Source organism: Urocitellus parryii, chromosome 10 (genome assembly GCF_045843805.1).
Source record: "Urocitellus parryii isolate mUroPar1 chromosome 10, mUroPar1.hap1, whole genome shotgun sequence".
NCBI classification, from domain to species: Eukaryota; Metazoa; Chordata; class Mammalia; order Rodentia; family Sciuridae; genus Urocitellus; species Urocitellus parryii.
The window spans coordinates 76,543,802-76,556,000 of record NC_135540.1 but is presented as its reverse complement, the minus strand read 5'-3'; the positions used below and the strand labels follow the sequence as shown (position 1 = coordinate 76,556,000).

Below are 12,199 nucleotides of genomic sequence, written 5' to 3'. Positions count from 1 at the left end.
ATGTATTAACTGGGAAGACTATAAATTGTGTCTTAGTAATAATAGATATTTGTTGTCTTCCAAGTACTGATGTTGTCTTAGAAAGGAAAGGAGTGGAGCCCACAAGAGCCACAAGTGAAAAATTCCATGCTATAAAACTGTTTTATGGCACAAATTTTTAAAATATAACATCAGTTTACCTTCAGGCTGTGTGTATAAGGTGCATACAAAACATAAATGGCTTTCACATTTAGGCTTAGGTCATATTCCTACATGCAAATATTCTGAATAAACCTTAAAAATCTCTTGGTTCCAAGAATTTTGGATAAGAGATACTCAAGCTGTAGTATCTAATTCGTAGGATTGTTGAGAAGATTAAATAACATAATGCATGAAAGCACTCAGTGCCTAGTCCGTGGTAAGTGTCCAGTAAAATAGTAGGTGATATCATAATGTGGTATTTTTAAAATAAGCAAAGTTAAAAGTACCACAGACAATTCAATAAATAACTGATAGTTATTAAAGTTTGATTTACTTATTTGCTTTAGGTTTTCTTTCTTACTGCTTATAGCTGTTCTGGGAAAGGGCATACTCTTATTTCTCTCAATTCATTTTGCAGAGAGAATGTCTGATAAGTCCTCTGAAGTGAATCCTTTTTCAAAGACATGAGAATATGAGCATTTCATATGAATTAAAAGACCTCAAATCTTGCCCACCCATATCATCTCTCAAATTCCTCCTAGAATAAATCAATTTATATGTGCATACACAGTCATGTATAATGCATGATGGTGTAAAATCAGATGAAAATATTTATTTTACTTATTTAATAATATGATTTTGTGAAATCACTGAATTAATTGATAGCATTATCAATTACAGATAGAAAAAGCTTTTTAAACCAACATTTTGTTATAACCTCATTCTATCAAAAGAAATGTAGGATGGTGTTACCTGAAGTTATCTTCTGACTCTAATAGTGGCATTTTTTAATCAGCAGGATATTTGATGTGGTTTATAGAACTAGTTATTGGGTAAATGACAATAACCTTTATATGAAATGTTCACAGATTGGTGTTCCCCTTTGATATTTATATATAGTAGCTTTTTTACTTGACTTAAAAATATTTTAATTATGTTTCTTTTTGTCTTTTGTTCCCTATAGGCCCTCCTTTCAGTCCTTCGAGAAAGCCATCGTTCAAGAACAGTTTTTAGGAAAGTTGGAGGATTTGTGTACATTACATCCTTGCTTGTTGCTATGGAAAGATCTTTGAGCTCTCCCCCCAAGAATGGCTGGGAGAAAGTGAACCAGAATCAAGTATTTGAACTTCTCCACACGGTGTTCTGCCCATTGACTGCAGCAATGCGCTATGAGCCAGCCAACTCTCATTTCTTCAAAACAGAGATTCAGTATGAAAAGTTGGCAGATGCTGTTCGATTTCTTGGCTGCTTCTCAGACCTAAGAAAAATAAGCGCCATGAATGTCTTCCCCTCAAACACACAGCCATTTCAAAGACTGCTAGAGGAAGATGTGATCTCAGTGGACACAGTGTCACCCACTTTACGGCACTGCAGTAAACTCTTTATTTACCTCTACAAAGTAGCCACAGATTCTTTTGACAGGTATGGCTGACTTCCAAATTACAGGGTCTACTCAGCATTAATGCTCCACATTAAGATTTGAATTATGCATTACAAAGGAAAATGAAAACAAATGAATCATCTGTCCTGTTTGCTTGAAGCGTAGCACTTGGGAATAATACCAGTGACATCATGCTAAGTTTTTCAGCATGGAAGTGTGTTATTTGTAAATTCAGGTTCAACTAGCTCATATTGCACTTAATAGAATAATTTCCTTTATTAATGAATTTCTATGAAATTTCCTTTATTAATGATGTTTACTATTGTTCTTTTTTCCCTCTTTATCCTTAAAAAACATTAGGTGCAGCAGATTTACAGATACTAATTATCAACAGGAGAATATACTTATGATTATACTTATGTCCAGACAAATGGCAGATAACCTCATTCTCAACATTTCATAATTCTTGAAAAGTGATATAGCTCTCTGAGTCATATTAATTAGTGTCTTGAATCATCAAGTTCAAGATCCTTCAGAGTCATTTACTCTTTCCCTCAGTAAATAAGTGTTTAATGAAAACCTCCTGCATGCTGAATCATTGTGCATTCTGTCATTCAGGATTCAGTTCTGTACAAGACTGCCTTGGTCCTTGCTGTCCTTTAGCTGAAAATATAGTCACATAAATAATTATAATGTATTGTGACAAATTCTGTGATGGGGAAAATCCAGGTTTCTAAGTAAGAACATTGGAGAGCCATTTTATCTAAAGCACTATTTTCAGTGTTTCTACTGTGTTTTCAATTAAGTTCTCACTTTAAAAATAATGTAAGAATGATCATGCTGCTAAGTTATCTGTTCTAAGCATCATCACTTTTACCAGTTACATAGTTTTTTTTAAATAAGTGAATTGTTTCTATATTGTACCCAAAATAGACTCTATGTGTGTGTGTATATATATATATATATATATATATATATATATATATATATATATATATTTCTTCCAGGAAAACATGAGATTGTAGGAATAAACTATAAATTTGCATAATCAGATTCAACTTCTGTTCTCTACTTATTCTAGTTGCTATAACTCGTTTTTAGTTTGAATTATTAAAAACAGGGTCTACAGCACTCTACTTAACAAATGTGTTAAATGTTCACATTAATAGGGATAAGCACCTGCCTTACACATGCATACTCTTCTGTGTCACTCAGTGCATGAGGTGTAGTCTTGTTCCTCATTCCTGCTGAATATGGAGGATGCTCCTTATTAAACTTTCTTGTGAAACTAACCAACTGCCAATCTGGTGCTCTCTTCTAACCTCTCTAAACCACCCTGTCTGTTTTGTTGTCTGTAGTCGTGCAGAACAGATTCCTCCTTGCCTGACAAGTGAGTCTTCTCTCCCCTCTCCTTGGGGGACACCAGCTTTGTCAAGGAAAAGGTACTGATCTTATAAGAGAAGTCAATCTTTATCTGTGTGGGTTTTTCCTGTGCTTACTTATGTGTTAATGTGGTGGTTGTGTTTGTAACTTCAGAAGGGTTCTGGCTATTTGATTTCTTTTTATACTTTTTTTAGGTTTTAAGTTTATTAATTTCCCTTTTGTATATTAATGAGAATAAAATACATGCTATGAAACTATGAAGAACATATAGAATTTTGTCATTCATGTCATTCACAACTACACATTTTGTTTTTATAGCAGGCATATCATATATTAAAATAGAAATGAAGATGTACTGCCTCTTTAGATACTTTCCACTTTTTCTTTTCACTTTCATTGTTGTTGGGGGTCATTCTTTGGTTTTTACTGTTACTCCAAAATGAACTTATAGCACTGGAAGTCAATGTGTATTTTCTTAATCAAGCTTAACCAATTGAAATATGATTCTCTAATGGAGAGTTGTCAAAGCTAAACTTTGAAAAAAGTGAAGAAGAAAACCTACCCCAGTTCTTATGTTCATCCATTTCCTATAAGTCTATAAGCTGATCCAATCTACCTTGAATGTAAAGCTTATAAATCTAAAAAAAATAAAAGCATTGATTGACAAAAATACAATTAACATTCATTTAAGATTTCATTTGCAACCTGCACTCAGAGCGATCATAGTTCTTACAGTTGGCATCAAGTAGTCTTCTTTTCTCTGTTTTCCTCAAGTAATAACTCTTATCAATACCTCTAGGTATAACTTTTGAGAGAAACATGAGTATATTGTTTTATACTTTTGTTCAGATTTTTAAACAGGAATGTGGTTGTAGTTAGAGCCTCAAAAGTATTCATCACACATTCTATATTTCAGCATGGAATATAGCCAGCCTTCTATGTATAGGTCCAACCAACCTCAGATTGAAAATATTTTTTAAAAATTGTGATTGTCTGAACATGTTCAGACTTTTTATTTCTTATGATTCCTAAACAATACAGTATAAGAATTATTCATGTAATGTGTTTGTATTATAGTAGGTATTATAAAAAAATCTAGAGAGGATTTAAAGTATATCAGAGGATGAGCTTAATTTATATGCCAATACTGTGCCACTGTGTATAAGTGATGAGCATCCATGGATTTTTATATCCACGGGGCGTCTGGGAATAAGTCTCCTAGGTATACTGAGGATTGACTACATATCTATAGTAGTATTCATTAGGTAGGTAGAAAGACATAGTTTCCTTTCCTCTTAAATTTATACTAGGGCTTACATCTCATTATAGTTAACAATGGCATTGTTCAACATAGTCCTAAATGAATTCAATGTTATACATTATATTTGTGTCCCCAAACTACTATTTCTTCTTTCTTTCTTTAATGGCCATGCTAGAGATGAAACCCAAGGCCTCTCACATGCCAATAAAGTGCTCTATCACTGAGCCACATCCCCAGCCCATGTCTGTCTGTCTCTCTCCCTCTTTTTTTTTAAATATTTTTATACCTTTATTTTATTTATTTATTTTATGTGGTGCTGAGGATCAAACCCAGCACATTGTGTATGCTATGTGAGAGTTTTACCACTGAACCACAACCCTAGCTCTTGCCATGTCTCTTTTATATTTTTTAATGGCTGATTTTAATTCAGGAAGCTAAATAAATTCAAATTTACTTATAACTTTCTGTTGCTAAAATTAATAAAGTAAGAGATTTTTGTGTTTGAAAATTAATGTATGCTTACTATCCCAAAGAACTGCTGAACACTAGAGAAATAATTTTAAAATATAGTGATTATATCATAAATGGTAAGGAGCTAAAAACTATTGTCCTTTATAAAATATTAACTCAGACCCACAAAAGAGAGATTTACAGATTAAAGAAATACATTTTTTAAAACATCCATTAGAACCTCTGCTATTTAAATGGCAGTTGAAAAAGGGAAAACAGCATTTTCTTCCTTGGTATAATTATTTATAGCTTTAAAAAATCAGAAATATTTTCTCATTGCTTGTAGTAGTTACATGTAGAAATATCAGGTCCTGAAGGGAAAACTGCTGCTGAATTAGTAGAACTAGTTGAATGCGTCTTCTAATCCATTTGAGTTCTCCATCAGAATTACATATTGATGTTATCCCAAAGATGAGAAGCCCTTGATATTGTTCATGCTAATACCATTCATGTTAACATTTTCAGGTTGTCATTCCAGTCAGGTTCCATTCATTATATTTAAAAATAAAAATCATAAATAAGTAAATAATACATTGCTTTTACTTAACAAATTCAAATACATTACCTTTTGAAATTAGAATTTTAGTCACACTTTTTTTAGAAATTCTCAAAAAAAAATCATATCAGTTCATGGACATCTTTTTCTTTTGGACAAACATGGGGTTTTGTTTGTTTGTTTCTTTGTTTTTTGGCAAAAGGAAAAAATACTGTTGTACTGTGTATTTAACCAGTAAAACAATGAGATACTAAGAAAGAGTTGAATTTGTGGTATTTGTCTGACATGTAAAATCCTGAAGATTCTTCTCTAATTATTTTAAAGACTGGAGAGAAAGACCTAGCCAAATTATAGCTGAACAGTGTTCAGAGTTAGAGGAAGTGAAAACAAAATGCAAAATAATCAAAACTATACCAAAGAGATCTGCCATGCAGGAAAAGATGACAAGTACTAGTTACTAGGCAAATTAACAAGAACTAGTTACCATGAAAATATGGAGTCCATTATTCAATGTCCTTGCACACTTGATAAAGTTAAGCAGATTCAGAATTTAAACATTTAACTGTGTATTTCTGAAAGAGATAAATTAATCTTAAATATATGAGAATTTAGGTTGAAATATTTAGCAATTTTTATAACTTTTAAAAATAAATTCAGCTTAAAAATTAACTGACTTTTGAAATGTCATTGAACAAAGACAGAACTGTCTTAGCCAGTGTTAGCTCTTGCTTGTGAATTAACTATTTAATTAACCTACCATTATTCATAAATTTAAAAAGTGGTTGTACCCTATGGGGTTTAGTAATAATTAAGATTTTTAATTCCTGTCATAATATGCCTAATTTTAGTTAATAAGTACCATTTTAGATTTTAACAATGTTTGCAGTATTTTTCTGGTTGAAAATCACATAATTCCTTTATGAAAATATTGTTATTTAAGATTTTAATAATTTATCACTATAATAGTTATATTTTTGGAAAGAATTTATTTTCCAAAGACATAAAGATGTCTTTCTGGTTTAGTCATACTTTAAATTCTAATCTGGATTAAATTTGTTACTTCAGTAATAGTTGGAAGTAAGTATAAATTCAATTAGAATCTTTTTTCTCAAATTTGGATTACTTTTTGTATATAATGAAATACTTTTTATGAAATATCTGAAATCAATGATTGGGAATCTCTGCTAGACGATAGAAGAATTATAAATCTTTTTTTTCTAGGTAGATCAAAATGTTTTACGACAAAGGGAGCAACATAGAAGGATACAAGATTTAGAAATATCTTTCTTAGTAAGTTTAGAAATTAAATTTTTCTGAATGAAAAACAGCAACATACAGGGAGTGAAAAAAAAATGAATGGGTAGAGGATATGCCTTTGACTTTCAAATAAATTAGGAGAGTCCATGTGCTGTTTTGTAAGTGAAGCCGAATACTTTCCTAGAATCTCTGTTTAAAAAGAGAATGTGCTTTTTTTTTTTTTTTGAAAACATGGCCGTTGCCAATTCTTTGCTACTAATTCACTGATGTAAAGCGTCTGTTTCCCAAGCTGCTTTCATGCCAGAGAGCTGAAAATGCACTACTCCCAGTGACAAGAGCTCAGCATTAGACAAATTAGATACTGAGTCCGACTCATCAGAACAACAAGCTCCCATAGACCATAGCCACAAGCATCTTTTTCTTAGTGCCAAGATGCAAAGTGTGCAAAATTCATGTTGTAGATTAATAGTATTAAATAGAAAGGAGACAGCATTGATAAGAAGAAACCTGCACATTCAGTACATGAATATATATGCCTTCTAAGTTCTTAAAAAATGGAATGAGTATTGTCAGTGGTAGTAGAAATTTATTTAAGAGGTGATTGTATTCTGAATAATCTGAAGGAAAACTTCCATGATGCTTAATATGTTTACCCTCAGGTTCCCAGGACTCTGAGCCAACTCTGACTCAAGTTACCCTAGTTATAGAATAAACCATAAACCATTTGACCTTGTGTTGTCCATGGTTTAATGAAGGATTGAAAACACAGGCAATTGCAAAAGAAAACAGTCTCATCGAGAGATTAAATTAACTTGATCACTCATCAAATATTGTTTGAACTTTGATCTTTCTAGAGCTTTGAATCTATTTCTGTGATTTTTTTAGCTATTCTTTATATCACCTGGAGTAATGCCATTTTTTAATGAAATAACCCAAATAGTAAATGGTAAGGACATATCAGAGTCAAGAAGAATTGATAAATTGTCTATATGTGACTCATTGAGAGTTAATAACATATTACTTTTTTATATTCCATGCATAAAGTGTTTATAACCCATCCCTGAGTTGTAAGGCTTTTTGCTTATCAGTGAGTAAAAGGTGAAGAAAATGAATTGAGAATTAAAAGCCAAATAATTCTTCTTTCTTTCTTTTTATAGGCATGCATATCATTCTGTCTCAACTCCCCCTGTCTGCCCTGCAAAAAATGTTGCTGACCTGAAACTGCATGTGGCAGCATCCCCTCTCCAGAGCTCTGATGCCGTCATCATCCATCCTGGAGCCATGCTTGCTATGCTGGACCTCCTGGCCTCTGTTGGGTCAGTGACACAGCCAGAAGTAGGTTTGGATATGTTGGTTCCTTCCCATCTTTAATGAGTGAAAGGAATGTGTGTGTATATATGAGCTGAGGGGGAGGGCAGGAAGAAGGAAAGTGTTGTGAAGTGTAACCTATCAATACTAAAGTAGGTAAAGGAAAAAACAGCATTTTGCTATTTGAGTCTTACCTTCTAGGATGTGTGATGTATGTGTATATATTAGAATACGATTCATTAGTTACAGAGGCAACCAAGATGGTTACTTCTGAAGTTAGAATAATTGTTTCCTTTTATAAATCTTGCTTATCAGTGGAAATTATTAATGAATGATAAAGAAAGAAAAATGACTGAAGATACTACTTTGAGCTATTTAATTGTTTTGGCTTATAGCACTCAAAAGTTCCGATGAGTTGGGAGTTCAGGGAACTATTTTTGTTAAAATGTTGTATGGCCTCTAGTGCCTAACATGTCCCAAATGTAAGTGATAAGCCTTCATTTCAGCTATTTAGCTATTAGATGTAAAGAAAAACCCTTTGCACTTAATATTTCTGTAAAAATAGAACTACTGTTGGCTATATAGTCATGTGATCCAAAGGAATTGGAAGAGTGTGGAGTCAGCTGTGTGTGCTTCTCCAAATTTAAAGTATCGGATTTTTGCATGGCTCTGTTCTGGAAGTGGCTGTATTACTCTAATAAGATAGTTACTTATTTTATTTGAATGTATTATGAAACATCTAGATTCCTCATATTGAAAGGTATGCTTCAAGTAGGAAGAACTGTCACCTATGTCACTAAGAATGCCATGGTGACATGGATTTCTTTGTTGACTTTAGCATGCTTTGGACCTTCAACTTGCTGTGGCAAATATTTTACAATCCCTGGTGCACACAGAAAGAAACCAGCAAGTCATGTGTGAAGCTGGTCTTCATGCACGGCTACTGCAGAGGTGCAGTGCTGCTCTGGCTGACGAGGACCACTCTCTGCACCCACCCCTGCAGCGCATGTTTGAACGCTTGGCCTCTCAGGCCCTGGAGCCCATGGTTCTGAGGTCAGTAAGTCTTTTTTTTCATGTTAAATTGGCCACAGTCATAACTATTCCTGGAGTCTTCATGATTCAAGAGTTCTCACTATGGTGGGCACATTCACTTACTCTGGGCAAAAGCAAAACAACAAAAGTGGACAAAATACTTAAAATATAGCACTTTGAAACAAATCTGCTTATTAGTAAACAATGTTTCTGTCCCTTGGTTATTTCTTATACTTAAATCTAGCAAACTCATTTTCTTTTAAAAATAAAATCATGTTAATTATATGTAGGACTTAAATCTATATATTTAAGAACTTTTTCTATGTAATAACTTATAAAATGGACTTCTTTAACTTTTTTGTTTTGAAATAACTAGATATTCACAATAATTTGTAAAGATGAGAGGTTCCTTGCTGCCGTCATGTAGTTTCCTCAAGTTAACTCTTACATGTAACTATCAGACAGCATTAGAGCCAAGAAATGGATGTTGGTATGATATATCTATGTGTGTATGAGGTTCTCTTTATTATCCATCCATTCTCTTTTATTATCCATGTGTAAATTTATGTGACCATCACACAATCCAAGATGTCACAAATATCTCCCAAGGCTTCCCGTTTATTGACATACCCACTCCCTTATCTTCCACCATTCCCAAGTCTTAGAAACCACTGCTCTGTTCTTCATCTCCATAATTTTTTCTTTTGAAAGTATTATATATCTGAGGTTCTGTGGTATATGACCTTTTGAGATTGACAGTTTTCACACCATAATGTTCTTGAGATGCATACAAGTTATATGTATCAATAGTTTCTTTTTATTACTGAATAATATTTTGTCTTGTAGATGACTACGGGGTTTTTTAAAATCATCCAAAAGTATATTTTTGAAAACCTTTTGTAGTGCAAGACAAACAGTGCTGTTATGTTTGAGGCATGAAACTTGCTAGGTTTTAAATTTTTTCTATATTTTTCTTGTAATTACATAGCCAAATAGATTTAGTACATAAATCATTGTGTTCTTTCTTATAAAAATGTACTCATTTTATCATTTTTAGACTATATGCTATTCTATTCATTAGATTATTTTTAAATACTATTCAAGTATTCCTGCCATATAATACTTCTACAAGCATTCTTAATATGTTTTTCTTAATCAACAAACGAATGGTGGATTAAGAAAAACATATATGGTAAACATTTGTCAAGCAGTGTTGTGTCAGTGTGCTTGGCCTTGATGATACTAATCATCAATACTTTCATCATCCTGAAGTCAAGATGAAAGACAGTCACACTCCCCTCATCTGTCAGCTGGTGGATAGATTCAGTCTTATAGCTTTGAGGGTAGCATTGATATTTCCCCATATCCTTTTTGATAGTCCTCTACTTGAAAAGTAGAGGAAGTTGGAGAGATTGTCTCATACAAATAATTTGTACAGGATAGCAAGATAAACAATAAGCAGTGAAAAATCAGCCATCTGGACATGATCCGTTCTTACACTGAATGCTTGGAATAGTCAAGTGATGAGCCATGGATTGAAAAAGGGAAAGAAATCCTCAATTCTTTGAGAAAAGTGTGCTCCTCCTCCCTCACCAATGCTTATTCTGCCCATAGTGCTCATCTCTTGCTACTTAAAAGCCACAGATCATAAACTACTTATGTGTAACATTTTAATGGCTACAGGGTTTTAAACCTTTATTTTTTTTGGTGACAGAGAAAATTGAAAATACAGAATTCTTTTTTTGTATATGATGCCATAAATGACAGAATACTGAAGAATACTATTATGTATAATTCCTGAACAATTTTTTATATCTCTGTGCAGCACATTTCAAGAGGACATGCTCCGTATACTTTATATTGTAGTCCTTCATAATAGTCCATATCTTTTACATGTTTGAAATAAGAACAGAAGCAGCATATTTGTAAAGATTATAGATATTCAATATTCTTTATCCATTACTGTTATTTCCTAACCTAGAGATATGAATTATCCTTTTTTTTAAAACCCTTACTACATGTTAGGAACTGGGGAAACATTGGTAGATAGCAAAAGAAAAATTCATGCTCTCATAAAATGTATTTTCTAGGAAAGAACATAGTCAGGTAAGTAGGCAATTAAAATGTTGTGTATTCATTTCTATAAAAGCAGTGTTATCCAGTTTATATAAGTAACTTACCCAGACTTTTTGCAGGGGTGTCTCAGAAGAAGAGACTTTGTGGGGGAAATGGCAATTAAGAAACCAATTATGGAAGAAAACTAGTCAGATAAGAAAGAAGTGGTGGAAAGAATATTCTCAGCAATAAGAAAGGCAATTTTGATAGTCCAGAGCAACAAAGGAATATATTCATAGGGAGTTTTAAGAATTTTGTATGCCTTGAGAACTATTTATGATTGGGGGAAAAAATGAGAGCAGTGAATGTTAGGACTGATGTAGAAATCATCTTATGTGTGGTACTCAGTCATTTTGAGGATTTTGGGTTTCCATCTACTAATATTGAACAGCCTCTGAGAGACTTAAGCAATAGAGTGTCATTGAATAGGTTTAAGTTTTGAAAGGTACTAACTGTCGTGATGAAGGGATTGAACTGGGACACAGGAGGTAATTAAGATTCTCCTTCAAGAACACAAAAATACTGTAATTGATCTGGGTCGTATTATCAAGAATGAAAAGATGGGATTTATGATATTTGGGGGAAGTAGAATCAACAGAACTTCCTGATTTTTTGAATATTAAAATCCTGAGAAAGAATGAAAATCCAAGTACATTTCAATTAGATGCAGAACATCTGAAAAACTATAGGTTTAGGTATAAGTTTGGTTTCAGACATAATTGGACTTGAGCTTTTGAATTTTGAAAACTGCCTAGTAGATCTATAGATATATAGTGATCAAATATGAAGTTAATGTTGTATGTCATTTCACAATAATTTTGCATTTCTTTTTAATTTAACTAGTCTGTTATAATTTGTTAAATCTAACTTCTTGTTTATATTTGGTTTCTGAATTATATATAGTCTCAGTCAAAGAATAACTTTGCTCTGTTTCTTATTTAGAGAGTTTTTACATTTGGCAAGTCCTTTAAATTGTGGTGCCTGGGACAAAAAACTGCTAAAGCAATATAGGGTCCACAAACCAAGTTCACTGTGTTACGAGCCAGAGATGAGAAGTAAGTTGATTTTGACATTCTGTTTGTTGGTTTCTTTTATTTGTGAAAATTATATGAGGGATGAATATTATTTCAAGTTTGTAAAGGGAAAGACAGAAAGGGTTTGTTGTTATTTAAACAGAGACACACAGTCAAGTCAATTAAGTGAGGGTGGGGGAGAGGAGCTTGGTGGTGTAAGGATCCAGAGGAGATGAGAGCTATGGGCAGAATAAGCCTTGGTG

At 32.9% G+C, this 12,199-nt stretch overlaps 1 protein-coding gene across 1 annotated transcript in view; it reads left to right on the top strand.

The window, feature by feature from the left end:
• The first annotated feature begins 1,237 nt into the window (after positions 1-1,237).
• Positions 1,238-12,199, top strand: part of LOC113178538 (WD repeat and FYVE domain-containing protein 3-like) — a 56,259-nt gene continuing 45,297 nt past the window's right edge. Inside the window, exons 1-5 of the mRNA XM_077803131.1 lie at positions 1,238-1,602; positions 2,920-3,003; positions 7,626-7,803; positions 8,615-8,829; positions 11,866-11,978. Of these exons, the coding sequence (XP_077659257.1) occupies positions 1,238-1,602; positions 2,920-3,003; positions 7,626-7,803; positions 8,615-8,829; positions 11,866-11,978 (955 nt within the window). The remainder of the gene's footprint in view (positions 1,603-2,919; positions 3,004-7,625; positions 7,804-8,614; positions 8,830-11,865; positions 11,979-12,199) is intronic.